We start from the raw sequence: 20,044 nt of genomic DNA, 5'->3' as shown, positions 1-20,044 counted from the left end.
GGATCATGTTTAGATACGGCTTCTTCTTTGAACTATAGAGTTTTAGCTGGCAACGGCGGATGGCACGGTGAATTGTGCTCACAGATAATGTTCTCTGGAAATATTTCTGAGCCCATTTTGTGATTTCCAATACAGAAGCATGCCTGTATGTGATGCAGTGCTGTCTAAAGGCCAATTTATGCTGACAACCCAGTCCTCGCAGATAGCGTCGCAGACAGTGTCTGCATAGCCCCCCCACCTTTGCAGACGCTCTGCGCGCACCTCCCAAAAATTGTGACCACTGCAGAAGCCTCGCAGACAGCGTCGCAGACAAGAGGGCTCTGATTGGTCCACTCTACATCCGCTGTACACGCACTTCCGCTTCCCTACTTTCCCGGTTTGGTTTGTTTTCACGACCGGCATTTTTAAAAACACGAGCGAAGATGGAGCAGCATGAAGAGCGGTTGATTGAGGAAGTACGTACATCTATACGACTCCAGTTCTAGTCATTATAAAAAAAAAAAAGTTCTAGTCATTATAAGTAACCGGAGGATAAACACTCCACTAACCACACCCACCAACTACTCCTAGCGACTTCGCGCCCCCTTGCGTTGTGCCGGTGAATAACATCGTGCACGCCTATTATCCCCGCTCAACGATAAATTACAACTGTCTGCGAAAAGCTATCTGCGAAAGCCTTGTCGCACGAGCATGCAGAGGCCTTAAGGGCCCGAAGATCACGGACACCCAGTATGGTTTTCCGGCCTTGACCCTTATGCACAGAGATTCTTCCAGATTCTCTGAATCTTTTGATGATATTATGCACTGTAGATGATATGTTAAAACTCTTTGCAATTTTACACTGTCGAACTCCTTTCTGATATTGCTCCACTATTTGTCAGCGCAGAATTAGGGAGAGCCACTGCCACTCCAGGATGCTCTTTTTATACCCAGTCATGTTAATGACCTATTGCCAATTGACCTAATGAGTTGCAATTTGGTCCTCCAGCTGTTCCTTTTTCGTACCTTTAACTTTTCCAGCCTCTTATTGGCCCTGTCCCAACTTTTTTGAGATGTGTTGCGGTCATGAAATTTCAAATGAGCCAATATTTGGCATGAAATTTCAAAATGTCTCACTTTCGACATTTGATAAGTTGTCTATGTTCTATTGTGAATACAATATCACTTTTTGAGATTTGTAAATTATTGCATTCCGTTTTTATGTACAATTTGTACTTTGTCCCAACTTTTTTGGAATCGGGGTATATGATCTGTTGTTTTTTAAAAAAAATTTTAAAAAGTAATTCTTGGCAACTTGCAGTGGTATAAGAGGATTAAAACACTTTGGGATATGCTGGTATTGGAAACTATTGTTTTACTTCTTACTTATTGACAGTAAATGAACTTGACAGTCAATTCAATTTTGTTTAAATAGCATGGTTAAATTTTAACAATGGACATTGCATCACGCTTTACAAAAATCTAGATTTAGATTTATATCCATAATGAGCAAACCAGATGTAACAGCGGCAAGAAAAAAAACTCTCTGAGATGACATGAGGAAGAAACTTTGAGAGGAACCAGACTGCAAAGGGAAATACAGGATGCAAGACTGATCAGTATGTGTGCGGAGTAGAAGGCCTCTCCTCGACAGCATGTAGCAAATGAAACAATACAGAACAAAGTGTAGATATATAGAGTGCTATCAATATAAGTAGCACTCTAACGAAGCACCCTGCCCGTGCTCTCATCTCTAACCCCACTGAAGTACCCAGTTCTCGGCTGAATATTTGCATATCTTAATAGTTCTGTATGAGATAATTGAAGCCTATTCAGTTTCAAATGTGGGAGTTGTTCTGCTTTTCACAGTAACCTTGTTCTGAAAATGAACCATTTAGAATAAATAAAGATTGATCCAGAACTATAAGTGAACAAAAGCTCTGTATGTACAATATAAGAATATACCCATCCTGTCTGCAGTAAATTTGTTTCTGAAGTGAAGAAAAGTCGTGTTTTTTTTGTTTTTTTTTTAAACTTCTAAACTCTTTCCAAACTCTCCAGGCACATCCTAATCGAATCCAGATCTTGGTAGCAGTAGTGAAGTATAAAACCAAACTTTACAAGCCACGTAAAGGCCTTTGCTCCTCCTGGCTGGCATCTCTGGCCTCCTCTCATGGTAGGAATATACACTTGACTTTCATCATGTTTGGGAATCACACCTAACTAGCAAGGTTTTAGACATCTCTGTGCAGACTGACTTTATTCACTGCTGTGTTTGCTAGGGCACTATGCAGGAAGATTATTAACGAACTAAAAACATTTTCATTTTGTTTTGGTGAAATGTAGTTTTGGTTTCATCAACTTGGTGTCACATTTATGTCAATTTTTTTTCTCCTGTTTATTAAAGGGGAAATATTACTGTCATGTACTACCAAGGCGGCACAGTGGTGTAGTGGTTAGCGCTGTCGCCTCACAGCAAGAAGGTCCGGGTTCGAGCCCCGTGGCCGGCGAGGGCCTTTCTGTGCGGAGTTTGCATGTTCTCCCCGTGTCTGCGTGGGTTTCCTCCGGGTGCTCCGGTTTCCCCCACAGTCCAAAGACATGCAGGTTAGGTTAACTGGTGACTCTAAATTGACCGTAGGTGTGAATGTGAGTGTGAATGGTTGTCTGTGTCTATGTATCAGCCCTGTGATGACCTGGCGACTTGTCCAGGGTGTACCCCGCCTTTCGCCCGTAGTCAGCTGGGATAGGCTCCAGCTTGCCTGCGACCCTGTAGAAGGATAAAGCGGCTAGAGATAATGAGATGAGATGAGATGAGTGTCACATGGTTCGATATCCTGAGAGAACCATGATTATTCAATTTTATTTTTCCCCTAGAAAGCAAAAAGAAAGTGACCATACATCTGTAACTTTTAGTTTACCTTTTCATCTGCTGTAGTTTCGATAATAAATGACATGTTCGATGAGCAGAATGTCCAATTAATATTACTGTAAGTATTCACTCATCTTCAGACTTCAAGAGACTTTGTAAGTAAACATATTACATCCATCCATCCATACATAACCGCTTATCCTGTGCAGGGTCGCGGGCGAGCTGGACCCTATCCCAGCTGACTATGGCCGAAAGGCGGGGTACACCCTGGACAAGTCGCCAGATCATCACAGGGCTGACACATAGAGACAAACAACCATTCACACTCACATTCACACCTACGGTCAATTTAGAGCCACCAATTATCCTAACTAGCATGTCTTTGGACTGTAGGGGAAACCGGAGCACCTGGAGGAAACCCATGCAGACACGGGGAGAACATGCAAACTCCACACAGAAAAGCCCCTGTCGGCCGCTGGGCTTGAACCCAGAACCTTCTTGCTGTGAGGCGACAGTGCTAACCACTACACCACCGTGCCACCCCACATATAACGTTTAACGTGTCAAATTTAAATAAAATATTCATCCTCTGTGAGTGTACTTATTTATTGCAGTGTTGTAGTCGAGTCACTAAACCTTGAGTCCGAGTCCAGTCTCGAGTACCCAGTGTTCAAGTCCAAGTCATTAAAGAAACTTTCAAGTCAAGTCCACTATTGATCCGAGTCGAGTCTGAGAACAAGACTCCAATGGTATCGTTTGATGGTGGCTGTTGCTGCCTTTATGTGAAACCGTCTCTGCTACTGTATTGGACTAATGTTACTGGTCGACTGCCCCATTTTAGTTAATAGGCTACAGATAATAAGCTTGTTCATCGCTCAGCAAGCCCCGCCCACTATCAACAGGGCAATGAACATAGCGTGTCACTTCCTTCTCTGGGTGGAGTCTTGCCAAATGACGATTGAAGTTCAAGGTTGTCCCCGTTGTCTCCTTGATAGTTCTTCTACATATGGAACACACAGCAGTGCATTTTTTTTCCCACTGCACAAGAAGTCTGCATGAGCAAAGCAGACAGTCCTCCAGGCATTTTAGCCCCATTAACGTTAGTTTGTTTCTGAACATGACGTATGAACAGGCGAATGTGCATTCTCTTGTACGAAAGTAGTACAAAAATTTAATGTAGATATAAATATCTTATGCCAAATTATTATGACATTACAAAAAATTAAGAAAAAATCAGAGTCCTCGCCTCCAATTTATGAGTCCGAGTCATCAGTGCTCAAGTTCAAGTCAAGTCCTTAAACTTAGGGCACGAGTCGGACTCGAGTACTCCAAGCCTGATTTATTATCATTTAAAAAAGACATTACATTTTTAATCCATCACCTAGATGATGTTGCTGGTTTTCAATAAACTGGATTTGTTGTCCATAGCCAATTAAACCATTACACTAGAAGGGCACTCAGAGAGCACAGACCTCCATCAAGGACAATAGTCAACTCTCCTGTGATGTACCAATCTGCAACCGCAACCATTTTATGTCGGGATATATTTCCAAAACTATTAGAATTATGTGCCTACATGTATATTCCACAGGATTACTGGCACCTGTTATTGTGGGTTGTGAAATGGAGTCATCATGTTTCTACACTGGTTACGTTTTGTCACTATTGAACTTTACTGCCATCTACTGGATTTTAAAATGTATAGCGTTGTTGAGTGCAAATTTCCCCCAAGGCCAAACACTGACAACATTAGTGAAAGTGTGGCTCAGCCCAATGGCTCGGACCTGCTCCACATTTTCATAGGTTTTTCGTGGTACACCGTTCCACCAAATTTCATGAAAATCAAACGGACAGACAACAAAAATATTAGTAAACATATCATTATGGCATTTACTGGACTGGAACATGGTTAGATAGATATGGGGCAATGTCCGAGAAATCCTCATATGAAATTTAATTCTATTACATTTTAAAGAATTGTTAAAGACACATTAAAATATCAACATGTTAAGTAAACACTGTGTCTGTTAGACCTGGAATTATTTTGTAAGTATGACCCCTCAATATTTTATAGTACACTGTTATCATAGCTATTTCATGCAGTAAATAATAGCTTTAATCATTCAAATTACTTTTACGCCGTTTTGATTGGCTGAGCGAATCCATTTTGCTGCAAATAATGGTCTGCTCATGTGCACTTATTTTGCACTTTTGTCAGTATGGCTCGCTTCCTGAAATTGACAGACAATGTTGGCTTCTTTGATTGAAAGTAAAAACGGTGAAAACACCAAATGCGTGCAAACTTTAGAATCAATATTTTAAAAAATTTGAATGATAAAACAATTATTGAACTCAGTTTTCACAAAATATTGTGATTTGTTCGTGTCTCTCAAGCAATTATTTACTGATTCATGATATTTTGTTTAACCTCGTCCGATAATTGCTTATCATCAACCAACATTAGTGATGAATGATGAAATCTAGTTGGAGAATTTTAGTAATTTTTCACAGTTAAAACATTTCTTGGTAATTGGATCAGACTTTTGGACTGTACCATGTTACAAATTACAGACCCTGTTGAAATCTGTCCTTGGGCAGTAAGTCTTGTTTGCCATTTAGGTGACATTTGTGTGCCTTTATGGGTGAAGAAGGGTGGCCTGAAGTTCCCTCAGGACCATAAGAGCCCTGTGATAATGGTAGGACCTGGAACAGGAGTTGCTCCATTCAGAGCTGCCATACAGGAGAGAATAGCTGAGGGGAAAACAGGTTAGTGTTGTGTTCTCTCTCATTTCCAAACATGTCCTGGCTGATCAACTGTATTTTGGTTGAGGGGAAATATCCAAACTAACTGTACACTCTGTTGTCTGTGTTCTCTTCCATCTCAGCTAACGTCCTGTTCTTCGGCTGCCGCTCCAAGTCCAAAGACTTCTACTGTTGCGATGAATGGGAGCGAAAAATCCAGGCAGGTCACATGACCCTGTTCACAGCCTTCTCCAGAGACCAGGTGAGCAGGGCCAGACTACATCTTCTGAGAGAGTCTGAATTAATTTTGAATATCAGTATGAACAGGTGGGTGGCATGGTGGTGTAGTGGTTAGCGCTGTCGCCTCACAGCAAGAAGGTCCGGGTTCGAGCCCCGTGGCCGGCGAGGGCCTTTCTGTGTGGAGTTTGCATGTTCTCCCCGTGTCCGCGTGGGTTTCCTCCGGATGCTCCGGTTTCCCCCACAGTCCAAAGACATGCAGGTTAGGTTAACTGGTGACTCTAAATTGACCGTAGGTGTGAATGTGAGTGTGAATGGTTGTCTGTGTCTATGTGTCAGTCCTGTGATGACCTGGCAACTTGTCCAGGGTGTACCCCGCCTTTCGCCCGTAGTCAGCTGGGATAGGCTCCAGCTTGCCTGCGACCCTGTAGAACAGGATAAAGCAGCTAGAGATAATGAGATGAGATGAGAGACATGGGATAATTAATTAAAGCCTGTCACTCTTCAAATCTTGCTTTTACAACCCCGTTTCCAAAAAGTGTAATGTAAAATTAGGTACTACCTAATAGCGGAGCTTCCATTCAAATGAAAACAAACATGCAACAGATGATGTACTTTGATGTGTTTCAATTTCAATTTTATCACGAGAAGATAAATTTCTCCAAACTCACATGTATATTCAGGGCTCGAAATTCGCGGTGGTCCGGTCGCCCGAGGCGACTTAATTTGTCATTTGGCGGGTAATTCCTGTCACTAGGCAGCCCGGCTGGCTAGTTGAAAATAAAAAATATATATGAAGCGAAGATTCAGACTAGGGCTGTGCGATATATCGAATATACTCGATATACCTCCGAAAATTCTGTGTGAGATACATAAAATTTATTATATCGTAACTATCAAGTATTTTATGGTCATCTGCCGACTTGCGTTTGTTTCGTGTTTGTTGCGTTTGTTTAAAACATTTCCCGGTGGTTTTCTCCCTGTCCCTCAGGCAGTAACATGAGAGGCTGCCTAAGGGTAAAAAAAAAACAATAACGTCACGCACTCGTCAACCAATCCCAGGCGACATCTAGGTGCTGAAAGGAACTTGCGGGAAGATTTTCTAGTTTCGGTTTACAGCGCTGACTCAGTTCATGCAATCGCTGGTGCTGCATAGGCTACCGTGAAAGCTCTGTCAATTTCAGTGACAAATTAAAAATGGAAGCGGACGAATTGGTTCCTAAAAGAACTAGTAAGGGGTCAGTCACCTGGCATTTTTTTGGATGTCGCGAGGAGGACATGGAACAGCAAATGCCAATTTGTAAAGTGTGCAAAAAAAAAAAAACTATCAAAATACTCGGATCTTGAAATAAATGTACATTAGTCATGAACAATGGTAACTACTCTCTTTTGTGTTGTTTTTGACAGAAGTAAAATTCATACACGAACAAATTTTGGCTAGTTGATTTTCTGTTTGGCTAGTTACTTTGGAAGGTAACTAGTCCAGCTGGCTGGTGAAAAAATATATGAATTTCGAGCCCTGATATTATTCTTTTTATTACTATAAACTACAGTGTGCTTTTGGGATTTATAGCAAAATGTTTTGAAAACAAAAGATACACGATTCATGAAAACACTGACTGGATTCAGGTCAACTTGTCGGATCCTGAAGGATTTCGCAGTGATTTCAAAATCAACATCACTGTTTAGAATTAAATTCCTACAACTCATCATTTCTATTAATTCATTTTTTACACGTTTTCTTTCTCTTTCAGCTTGTCGCTTTTCCTGTGAAAGATTTCTTCGCCTTTCTCTCGCTCTTTCACGTCTTCTTTCCTTTTCTTCCTCTGTCAAAACTCTCTTTCTCTTCCCGGTTTTGACTTCATCTTTCTCTCCTTGGTTAACTTGTTCTGACATCTTTTTAAAGTTTGTATTAAAGTTTGTAAAATTGATTATTATTTTGTTGCGCTGTTTGAGTTGTTCTCAGTGGAAAAACCTGATAAATATGAGATTATCTGTAGACAAAAATAAGTTATGTAGGCGTGCTCGTGCTTCTAGTTCCCGCCAAAATCAGACAGCCAATCAAAATCGCGAGGGGCACGGACGGACGGACGTACATGGCTGGGATCCCTGTGTGTCCATGAAAAATCAACTCGATGGGTTACCATATTTTCTTAAGTATAGAGTTCTACTCACAGATATGTAATATTGGATCATTTTCCTCAATAAATAAATGACCAAGTATAATATTTTGTCTCATGTGTTTAACTGGGTTCTCTTTATCTACTTTTAGGACTTGTGTGAAAATCTGATGATGTTTTAGGTCATATTTATGCAGAAATATAGGAAATTCTAAAGGGTTCACAAACTTTCAAGCACCACTGTAGTGCAAAGACATCATATCAAATGTTAAAACCGAGAAATTTTATTATTTTGAAAAATACATGCTCATTTTGAATTTAGTGCCAGTAACATGTTTTTAAAAAGTTGGGACAGCAGCAACAAAAGACTGGAAAAGTTGTGTAATTTAAAAAAAAAATGGTCAATTGTCACCAGGTCAGTAACATGATTGGGTATAAAAAAGAGCATCCCAGAGAGGCGGAGCCTCTCAGAAGGAAATATGGGGAGGGATTCACTGCTCTGTCAAAGACTGCATGGGCAAACAGTGCAACAATTTAAGAATAATGTTCCTCAATGTAAAATTGCAAAGAATTTGAGGATCACATCATCTATGGTACATAACATCATTAAAAGATTCAGAGAATCTGGAGAAATCTCTGTATGCAAGGAACAAGGACGAAAACCAACATTGGATGCCTGTGATCTTCAGGTGCTCAGGCGACACTGCATTAAAAGCAGATACGTGTCTGTAGTGGAAATCACTGTATGGGCTCAGGAACACTTCAGAAAACCATCGTCTGTTAAAACGGTTCATTACTGCATCCACAAATGCAAGTTAAAACCAGATATAAACAATATCCAGAAACACCGCCACCTTCTCTGGGCCTGAGCTCTTTTACAATGGACTGAGGCAAAGTGGAAAACTCTCCCGATTCTTTTTGGAAATCATGGGCGCTGCATCATCTGAGCTAAAGGGGAGAGGGAACATCTGGCTTCTTATCGGAGCACAGTTCAAAAGCCAGCATCTGTAATGGTATGGGGATGCATTAGCAGGGTTCTCCAGAAAATCTGAAGTAGCTGGCTAAAAAAAAAAAAAAAAAAAGTAGTAGGCGGCTCTGGAATTTGCTGCGGGTGCCATAGGTGCACTAATGCTAGGGGGGCATGCTCTCCCCCCAAGAAAATTTAGAAATTTGCATGCCTTCTGGTGGCTTCTGGTACATTCTCAGCTAATAAATTACTAACCATTTCCCTGTAAAATACTTGCAAACTATGTATGAAATTTCCTTCCGGGTGTGTGTATGCTTGGCTTTCTCAGTTACGCTCTGTAGTACGCTGCCTGGCTCTGTAACATAACTAGTGAATTTATTTGGTGCATGTGTAATGTTCTTGATGTGCTTCTGGTGTGGTATTGTTTAGTTTTAATTTCAGCATAAATATTTGCACACAGTTAGTTATTTGCACTTGCACTTCATAAGTATGAAGCCTTAGCTAAGGGACCATACATCTCTATGGGAACTTTGGTACTCCAGGTAGCTTCTGGATATGAAAATAATTCTTAGACATGAAAATATTAAGATTTATATGTGCAAACCTACAGAAAGCATGGACTTTATATTTATTTGGCCCATGGAAGGTTTTAGTTTCTTCTTCTTCAGTGGCATTTTGTGAAAACTGAGTGAAATTTATGCAACAACCTCCAACTGCATCTTTACCGTTTGCTACAGCGTGGTCATGTGGTCCGGCTCAGCCAATCAGAGTGTGAGATTCGATCAACAAATATGGTGTCGCTTCCAGTCATGTTAGACCTGAATCGAAGACAATTTTGTGGTAAAATAATTGGATTTGCAGCAAATTATGGGCAGTGGAGATGATATAAATTGCTTGAACATTGAAAGGCAATTAATTTTTTTTTTTGGGATTGAGTAGCCAGCGTAGACTGTCTGTGTAGGTGGAGAAAGCTGCCGGTCACTGGCGCTTGTGGACATCTCTGCATTAGTGCACATGACATGGGTAGCTTATATATCTGGGAAGGCATCATTAATGCTGAATGATATAAACAGGTTTTGGAGCAACATGCTGCCATCCAGACATTTTTTTTCAAGGAAGGCCTTCCTTCTTTCAGCAAGACAATGTGCATATTAAAACTGTATGGCTCCGTAGTAAAAGAGCCTGAGTGCTAAACTGGCCTGCCTGCAATCCAGACCTGTCTCCCATTATGAAGCACAAAATAAGACAAAGGAGACCTTGAACTGTAGAACAGTTGAAATACTATATCCAACAAGAATGGGACAACATTTCACTTTCAAAACTACAGCAATTGGTCTCCTCAGTTCTCAAACATTTACAGCGTATTGCTAAAAGTAGATGTGATGCAACATTGTGGTAAACATGCCCCATCCCAACTTTTTTGAAATGTGTTGCTGGCATCAAATTCAGAATGAGTATATACTTCGAATTGGGGTTGTAATAGTACTATTTTAAGTAAAATAGCCAGCAGTCAATTACAGAATTATTTTGAGAAGTCACACTTGCAAAGATATACAGCGTGTCCCCAAAAAATGTACTCACGTTGTCTGAACAGATGGATTGGACAAAGAGGTAGTGTTGAATTCCCTGCGTGTTCCCCAGACCTCACTCCAATGGACTTCTTTTTATGGGGATATCTTAAAGATAAGGTTTACGGCTCAAAACCAGCAACAGTCGATGAGATGAAAGAGGAAATTGAAAATGTCTCGCAGTTCCAAATGAAATGATTCATAACGCTGTTGAATCCATTGGTCCACGATATTGGCTGTGTTTGGAACACGGTGGTCGTCAATTTGAACATTTGTAAACATGCATTTATCCATTTATGCATTTAACCATTAATCTTGTTTCTAAGTCAATAAACAATGCATTTATTGCAATTTAAAGAGTGAGTACATTTTTTTGGGACACGCTGTATATCAAAGGTATTGGTTTCAAAAGTTGCAAAGCTTTGAAAGAGTTGAAAATTTGTCAGGAACTGGTTCCATCACAATATTTGCTCATTATAAAATTATGATGGTCAACCACTGATTCTTTAAGTCAGTTTTCCAGCTTGTGGTCAAGTGGCCCTCTTGACAGTTGATGGCATCATGAATTTTGTACCAGCATATTTCATCCCAAAGCCTAGCTCTTATTTGTTTGTTTGTTTGTTTGTGAGGAGGTTAAGACTTGGCTGTAGGTGGAGCTTGACCATCTACATTCAAATCAATGCAGAACAAAAAAATCAGTGTTTTGCAATCACTATCAGCCTCTGGATTTGAATCTCACTGAAAACCTATCTATTGAATTGAAGAGGGTGTTCACATGTTCAAAACTTATAATATTCCAACTGCTTATATTCTGTATATTGGAATCTACAAGATTCCTCTATAAGCATCTCCAACCTTGTGAGTCAGTTAAAGACTTGGTGCTGTTATTCTGTCCAGGTGAGCCTCAGCAAACTAACTGGAGGGGTGCTGATCATTTTGAAACCAGTGTTTTGCAGAAAAATAGCACTACTACTACAACAACAACTTGCATGTAACAATATCTACTAGACAGCATCCCCATAAGCTCAAAATACCATAATATCATTCATATACACAGATATACTCACCAGCCACTTTAATAGGAACACCTATACCAAACATTAGAATGGGGGGGGGGATCTCAGTGACTTAACCATGGCATGCTGTAGTTGTTCCTATTAAAGTGGCCATGAGTGCATGTCATTCATTGCATGTTATTTATTTTTGCTCCTTTTCATGTCCGGTGCCAATAATTCTAGTGCTGACAGCACTAGGTGGACATGTAATAGCCAGGACATGAATTGCCTCTGAAAAGGAGGTACAGTATCAAATTAATAATCCCCATTATTTTTGTCTGTTTTGTTTTTTGTGCAGGAGGATAAAGTCTATGTTCAGCACAGAGTAAAGGAACAGGCTAAACTGTTGTGGGACCTGATTGTGAACAAGAATGCTTTCTTCTACATAGCAGGGTAAGGAGTATCTGGGTGTCTTCTCCCCCCCCCCCAAAAAAAAAAAATGTTTTCGAACTGCTGCTTATGCAACGTTAGGGACAGTGTAACACACTCGGAGGAAAGTGTTATCCGCCCACTTCCGTATACAGTGGGGCAAAAAAGTATTTAGTCAGCCACCAATTGTGCAAGTTCTCCCACTTAAAAAAATGAGAGAGGTCTGTAATTTTCATCATAGGTACACTTCAACTATGAGAGACAGAATGGGGGGGAAAGAATCCAGGAAATCACATTGTAGGATTTTTAATGAATTAATTGGTAAATTCCTGGGTAAAATAAGTATTTGGTCACCTACAAACAAACAAGATTTCTGGTTCTCACAGACCTGTAACTTCTTCTTTAAAGGGATAGTTCGGGATTTTTGACATGAATCTGTATAGCATCCCCATCAATAGTGTCGTGCAAATACACTGACTTACCCCTGACAGCATCCTGTGAGTCCAGTTCTTGTCCAGTTTTGGTCCAGACGAAAGTAGTCTGGCAAGTTTGTTGGGGTCACGAAAGTAAAACGTTTTTCGTCTCAAAACAGTATGTGTTCAAAAGAGCGATATATTTGCATCACAAAACCGTTGTCAAATAAAAAGTCAGACCTCGAAATCGCTCGGCACTATTTTCTCTCCCTTCTTATCACTGCGCGCTGCCGGCTTCATCCAGCTGCGGCTCCATCCAGCTGCGGCTCCAGCTTCAAGGATAAGCTGGAGCCGAATAAGTAGGAGTCCCGGCGGGTGGCTTGTATTCGATTCGTTTATATCCCGACCTTGTCAGCTGTCAGATTTATGTTCATGGACCCGGTAAGCTGGTAAATAATATTTATTTATTTTTTTCTTTACCAAATTCTAACAGAAAACGAGAGCACCCGAAAGGGAAAACAGAGCCACTTCACGGCTGTAATGCAAATTGCTTTCCTCCTCAGTATACAAGTGCGCTTCCATGGCAGGGAAAAAGAAACTACCACTGCTGTCTATGTAGTGCCCTATTTATACAAATAGGAGTCCTATTTGTATAAATAGGGCACTACATAGGCAGCAGTGGTAGTTTCTTTTTCCCTGCCATGGAAGCGCACTGTTACAGTTAGATAGACCTCTTGGATGAGTCGTCGCTGCACTCTTGGGGTAATTTTGGTCGGCCGGCCACTCCTGGGAAGGTTCACCACTGTTCCATGTTGTCGCCATTTGTGGATAATGGCTCTCACTGTGGTTCACTAGAGTCCCAAAGCTTTAGAAATGGCTTTATAACCTTTTCCAGACTGATAGATCTCAATGACTTTGTTTCTCATTTGTTCCTGAATTTCTTTGGATTGCAGCATGATGTCTAGCTTTTGAGGATCTTTTGGTCTACTTCACTTTGTCAGGCAGATCCTATTTAAGTAATTTCTTGATTGAGAACAGGTGTGGCAGTAATCAGGCCTGGGTGTGGCTAGAGAAATTGAACTCCGCTTTCCAAAGATGTGATAAACCACAGTTAATTTATGTTTTAACGGGGGGCAGCAATCACTTTTTCACACAGGGTCATGTAGGTTTGGATTTTTTCCCCCCTTTATAATAATAACCTTCATTTAAAAACTGCATTTTGTGTTTACTTGTCTTTGTCTAATATTTAAATTTGTTTGATGATCTGAAACATTTAAGTGTGACAAACATGCAAAAAAATAAGAAATCAGGAAGGGGCAAACACTTTTTCACACCACTGTATTTGAATAATTTACACAGTGTAATGCATATTAAAATACACAGCAGGACGTACCCTTTCCGATGAGATTAGTTGTTGCTCTGTGTAGCAAACCGTTGCTGAGTAATCTGGTTTTAAATTCACAGCAAATAAAACGATGACATTTATGTCCGGCTCCCTTTAGTTTATCCAAATACCACTGCTTGGCTTTGACATTCAGTTTCTCCTCGTAGGGTCCCTTTTCTTTCTCTTTTCCTTTCTCCACAAACCGTAAATCCATGTTTTAGTGCCTGGATTCCATGTGTTTCTGCAGATTACAACAACAACAACTTCTTTTTTGTTTCGCTTTCTGTAATCTGTAAAAAGATAGCTCTGATTTGTTGTTGAATCTATCTGTGCAGTCAATTGCAAAATAGCTGTTTCCCATTTTAGTGGTGGGTTTTGTGTGTGTGTGTGTGTGTGTGTGTGTTCACAGCTGAACACTATGCCAGTCAGTGGGTCTAAAGCTACGGTCACACTATAGCTTGTGATGCTTTGCAATGGGTTATCGATGAAAATGAGGCGTTTTGATGGCAATATACAGTTGAGCTAAAAGTTGTGGTCACACAGCAGTTGAACACCTGACTGTCACGCAGCTCGAGCGGCCACACTCGCTCACAGGACCCAGTCGTTATGGGAAAAACCTGATACTTGAGCGCAATCAGGACACACATATAAGGACGCTGTTTTCACAGAAACTTTGCGAAGTATTATCATTAGCACGGTCATGTTTGTTTCTAACCATGTTTATAGCACTGCTTTCTGTTTTAGTTTTGTTTTTGTAAATATCACACCTGCTAATACACACACTTCATGCACTTGCATCCGTCTACCGCTACATACCTGACAGAATACTTCACAAAGTCTCTGTGAAAACAGCGTCCTTATATGCACATGCTGATTGTGCTCAAATCAGTATCGGGTGTTTCCCATAATGACTGGGTCCCAAGAGCGCACACAATGCACTTTTCAAGTCTTGCTGAAAGTTAGGTGATGCTGAGCTGCTGTGTTGATGAGGCTCCCGTAAGCATCAGGGATATGGATTTGAGACAAATGCATCTCAAGAGCTTTGAAGAAGGTTCCCCGAGTTTCAGGAAGTATTCCGAAACCCATCTGCAAGTATTTGCTGCTTAGTTTGCTGACAAAAACATCGCCACCAAATTTCAGTGCATGCACTGAAATTTTTCGTGACCTTTTTGGCCACTCACGAGGCGGAGACACGCCAAAAAACACCTCGTGAAGCTCTGAGAACATTGGCCGTGCATCGCACAATTGGTGGCGACGCTACCAATTTTTCATCGCCAAGTATTCACAAACCTGTAGTGTGACCAGGGCTTAACTGCACAGTGACTTCCTCCACCTATAATGACATCACGCGCGCTACTTCTCCATCCTCTTATTTTGGACTGAGGGCAGACTGCACACTACAGTGACCCACTATTGTCTCTCGAGGTGCAAAGTGGTATTACGAGACGAACGGTCCATCCTGTCTCGAGGCTAGCTAGTTAGCATGCTAACTTCAGGAGATATCTCTGCAACACACCACAGATTAGTGTCAAAATTCTTATTTCTAAACATTTTGTTGAGTTATTTGAATGTGTTCAACTTAAATTCTTACACATGGCACATTTAACATGATGACAACTTATGGCTGTTGTATCACCTATTAATATTAATACATCAAATCTGAACACCAAACCAAATCAGTAACTTTTGGCTCACATGTACACTATTGGTGTGGTGTTTTAAGTGAATGTAGCAGATCTTTCTGTGCTCAGGAATGCCAAGCAGATGCCCACAGCAGTGTGTGATGCACTGAAGGAGGTTTTTCAGCAGGAGGGAGGTGTGACAGAGAGCCAAGCTCAGGAAATCCTGGACACCATGGAGAAAACCGGACACTTCCAGAGTGAAACCTGGTCCTGATCAGCACACATCCATATAGCTTATATTAAGGACCAGTAAGACTGAGCACTGCTCAAACATGTGTGCTGGTGCTATGCAGCTAAGAACAGTAATTATAGATTTCAAGGACAGATTGAGGCTTCATTTTGACTCAAAAGACAAATTCTCTTGCAGTGGCTGAGGCACTGATACACACACGTGCAACACGACAAACCATGAAGAGTCAGGCTTGTCCGTGTTTTATTGCAAGTGCAGTTTACCTCCTAAGCAGCAGAGGGCTCTAAAGGCTATTCAATGCTTGTAAAGAATAATTTGAGTAAACAGGAACTGAAAAGTGAAACTCTTTTCCACTGTGCCACCTTGATACAAACAGCAGTTATGTTTTTGTTGAGTGTGAAACCTTCAATTCTGTCATCTACACAATTAGACTGTAATGTATTTTTATTAGGTACTGCTGATCCAGAAGTGGACTGTAAAAGGACCAAGTTATGCAAAATAAGCTGCACTATTTTGACAGTGATGTATGTTATGAATAAACTCAAAACTGAAATGAAAACATGTTTAGTCTTGCTTCCCCTTTCAGCATAAGTGTGTAAATAGATCATTGCTGCTATTTTACAATTTAGTTTTATTTAAAATGACACAATGCGTAATGATCCAACTGAACATTCTGGCATTGTAAAATGTACCTCAAAAAATTAAATGAAATTATTGTAATTAATGGCACTTTAAGATCAAGTAGAGGGAAAAAAAAATTATGGAATCATCCTATAACTTGCATTTCTAAAACAAATACCCACACAAGCCTCATCTCATTATCTCTAGCCACTTTATCGTGTTCTACACGGTCGCAGGCAAGCTGGAGCCTATCCCAGCTGACTACGGGCGAAAGGCGGGGTACACCCTGGACAAGTCGCCAGGTCATCACAGGGCTGACACATAGATACAGACAACCATTCACACTCACATTCACACCTACGGTCAATTTAGAGTCACCAGTTAACCTAACCTGCATATCTTTGGACTGTGGGGGAAACCGGAGCACCCGGAGGAAACCCATGCGGACACGGGGAGAACATGCAAACTCCACACAGAAAGGCCCTCGCCGGCCACGGGGCTCGAACCCGGACCTTCTTGCTGTGAGGCGACAGTGCTAACCACTACACCACCGTGCCACCCCCACACAAGCCTAAATATGCAAATTAGTCTGCAGTTAAAACAGAGTGCTTGTAGACCTTAGCGAGCGGTTATACCTGGCTGATTGACAGGACACGACACACGGCTCCAACAAGAGAGCTGTCATTTGAAACAATGGAAAGGATTATAAAACTCCTTCAAGAAGGTAATTCAACATAGCCTGGGCCCGCCCATCCTAAGCGTGACGCAACACGAGGGCCTGTTCCGAGCTTAGTCTGGCCAGGCAGGCTATCTACAGCATTTCCAAGCTCCCGAAAAATCAGGAACCAATCAACTTTGAGCATCTCCAACGGCCCTGGGTAGAGGCGTGTTCAAGGCAGTGACGTAGTAGAACTGCGACCGGAAGCCATAGATTGTTTACAGAATCTATGCCGGAAGTGCTTCATTCACATCATGAACATGGAGCAGCGGCAAGCCTTTAACACAGCGGTAGATGCTGTATTGAAAGCATTCAACAGGAAGTTCTCATTGAAAACGGAGCAAAGAGCAGCCCTGGAGGTATTTATTGAAAGGAAGGACGTTTTCGCCTTGCTCCCGACCAGCGTTGCCAGATACTGCTGACGTTTTCCAGCCAAAATATGTTCAAAACCCGCCAAAATGCACTTAAAACAGCCCAATCTGGCAACACTGCTCCCGACCGGCTTCAGTAAGAGTTTAATCTACCAGTTAGCCCCGTCGCGTCGCATATGTCAGAGGAAAGAGTGATGTGATTGGTTTAAGCTTCATCACAGCCTTTTCTGGCTTCGACCAGTAGCAAACTGAGGCATTTCAGGGAGGCGGGTCAACCACGGGCTCTGGGAAACGGTTTGGCTTAATAGCTTGGCCAGACCAAATGCTCGGAGAGCTTTGAAGTCGCGTTAGCCAGGCTAAATTCAACATGGAGTGTGGCAAAAGACGTTGGTTGTTCCCAGTTAGCGGTGTCTAAAATTTGGAGCAAGTATAAACAAAATGGGAAGGTTGTAAAAGGGAAACATACAGGTAGACCAAGGAAGACATCAAAGCGTCAGGACAGGAAACTCAAAGCAATATTCCTTGAAAATAGAAAATACACAACAAAAGGGCGATTGACAGGAGTCACTCACTACGTTTACATGCACATAGAGAGAATCGAATTTCTGCCGTTGCTCGACTGAAATCGAAGTTCAAAATGCCATGTATACACCTTAATTCGGCTGAAATTGAACCGAACTTGATTTCTCGGAATCGAGCTACACGACCTAGTTTATGCGATTTCTGCCGAGCTACTTTGTGCATGTATACCCTATCGAGCTAGTTGTCGAGCTACTTCCGGAAGTGACGAGTGACGAGACCACAAGCGGGAAACAACAGCCTCGGTCGGCATGACAACGAATCATGACAACGGCATGAATCTTTTCTTTTTGTGCCATTGTTTGCACTGTTAAAATTTAGCTCACTTACTGTATCACCAAATACATCTGTACAGCTGTGAATTGTGTACATAAACAAGTCATTGTATTTGTGTGTGTGTGTATATATATATATGTATGTATATGTCCAACATCTGAAGAATGTCAATAAAAACAAAACAATTGAACTTGTGTGTTTATTAAGACATAAGTTAAATTGTAAGCAAAAAATATATATATATTTTTTTGTAAGCAAAAAATGGACTTTAGAAAAATATTATTGTGCAAAATAAGTTGTCTTACAAAACAGTGGTCTGCGCCGGACAGTTTGTAGCCATAGTCTGTTAGAGCAAGCCTAACAGCTTGAACACGGAAGCAGTGTTGCCAGATTGGGGGGTTTTAAGTGCAGTTTAGCGGATTTGAACATGTTTTGGGCTGGAAAACGTCAGCAGTATCTGGCAACACTACTGTGTTCACAAGTTCCGTGCTCAAGCTGTTAGGCTTGCTGTAACAGACTGTATGGCTACAAACTGTCCTGCGCAGACCACTGTTTTGTAAGACAACTTATTTTGCACAATTGTATATTTTTCTAAAGTCCATTTTTTGCTTACAATTTAACTTATTTCTTAATAAACACACAAAAAAAGTTCAATTGTTTTGTTTTTATTGACATTCTTCAGATGTTGGACATACATACATACATATATATATATATATATATACACACACACACACACACACACACACAAATACAATGACTTGTTTATGTACACAATTCACAGCTATGCAACAGCTGTACAGATGTATTTGGTGATACAGTAAGTGAGCTAAATTTTAACAGTGCAAACAATGGCACAAAAAGAAAAGATTCATGCCGTTGTCATGATTCGTTGTCATGCCGACCGAGGCTGTTGTGTTTCCCGCTTGTGGTCTCGTCACTTCCGGAAGGGGCAGTGCTGAAGTAAGTGGCTCGAATATGTAGCTCGATAGGGTTTACATGCACTAAGTAGCTCGGCTACAATCGCATAATCTAGGTCGTGTAGCTCTATTACAAGAAATCAAGCCGGTTCGATTTCAGCCTAGCTAAGGTGTTTCCATGGCATTTAGAACTTCGATTTCAGTCGAGCAACGGCAGAAATTCGATTTTCTCTATGTGCATGTAAACACACTGAGTGTTTGTGACCGAACTGTAAGAAATGGTTATTTACATACAGAAAAGCCAAACGTAAACCTTCATTAACACCTAAACAGAAGAAAACAAGGTTATAGTGGGCTAAAGAGAAGCAGTCATGGACTGTGGATGATTGGATGAACGTGATATTCAGTGATGAATCACGAATCTGCGTTAGCCGAAGAGATGATGCTGAAACATATAAAGATGACTGCCTGGAGAAAACAAGCAAATTTCCACAGTCATTAATGATATGAGGTTGCATGTCAGGTAAAGGACCTGGGGAGATGGCAATCATTACCTCTACAGTAAATACACAGGTTGACACTGAAATTTTGAACACTTCTCATTCCATCAATTGAAAGTACTTTTGGTGATAATGAAGTCATTTTTCAGGATGATGACACATCTTGCCTGAGAGCAAAGAGCATTAAAACTTTTCTTCAGGAAAGGCAGATCAATTCAATGACATGGCCAGCAAGCAGTCCAGATCTCAATGGTGGAAATTGGGGGGGGGGGGGGGGGGGAGATCTATGACGCAGCTCCATCCTGCAAAGCTGATCTGTCAACTGCTATATGAGAAAGTTGGAACCTGACTGATAAAGAATATTGTTTTCCCGTTAGTGAAGTTGATGCCTCAAAGAGTTCAGACTATCATAAAAGCCAGAGGAGGTGCAACAAAAGTACTAATTGTAACTTTTTTTTGGTTCATGATTCCATAATTTTTTCCT

General features: G+C 41.1%; 1 protein-coding gene across 2 annotated transcripts in view; it reads left to right on the top strand.

The window, feature by feature from the left end:
• Positions 1-16,134, top strand: part of ndor1 (NADPH dependent diflavin oxidoreductase 1) — a 66,904-nt gene extending 50,770 nt beyond the window's left edge. For both annotated transcript variants that reach the window (XM_060912356.1, XM_060912355.1), the window contains 5 exons: positions 2,041-2,155; positions 5,468-5,614; positions 5,734-5,852; positions 11,836-11,930; positions 15,455-16,134. In XM_060912356.1, coding sequence (XP_060768339.1) covers positions 2,041-2,155; positions 5,468-5,614; positions 5,734-5,852; positions 11,836-11,930; positions 15,455-15,599 — 621 coding nt within the window. In that variant the 3' untranslated portion in view covers positions 15,600-16,134. The remainder of the gene's footprint in view (positions 1-2,040; positions 2,156-5,467; positions 5,615-5,733; positions 5,853-11,835; positions 11,931-15,454) is intronic.
• The last annotated feature ends 3,910 nt before the right edge of the window (positions 16,135-20,044 follow it).

Source organism: Neoarius graeffei, chromosome 28, assembly GCF_027579695.1.
Source record: "Neoarius graeffei isolate fNeoGra1 chromosome 28, fNeoGra1.pri, whole genome shotgun sequence".
Taxonomy (NCBI): domain Eukaryota; kingdom Metazoa; phylum Chordata; class Actinopteri; order Siluriformes; family Ariidae; genus Neoarius; species Neoarius graeffei.
This window is presented reverse-complemented; position numbering and strand designations above follow the sequence as displayed.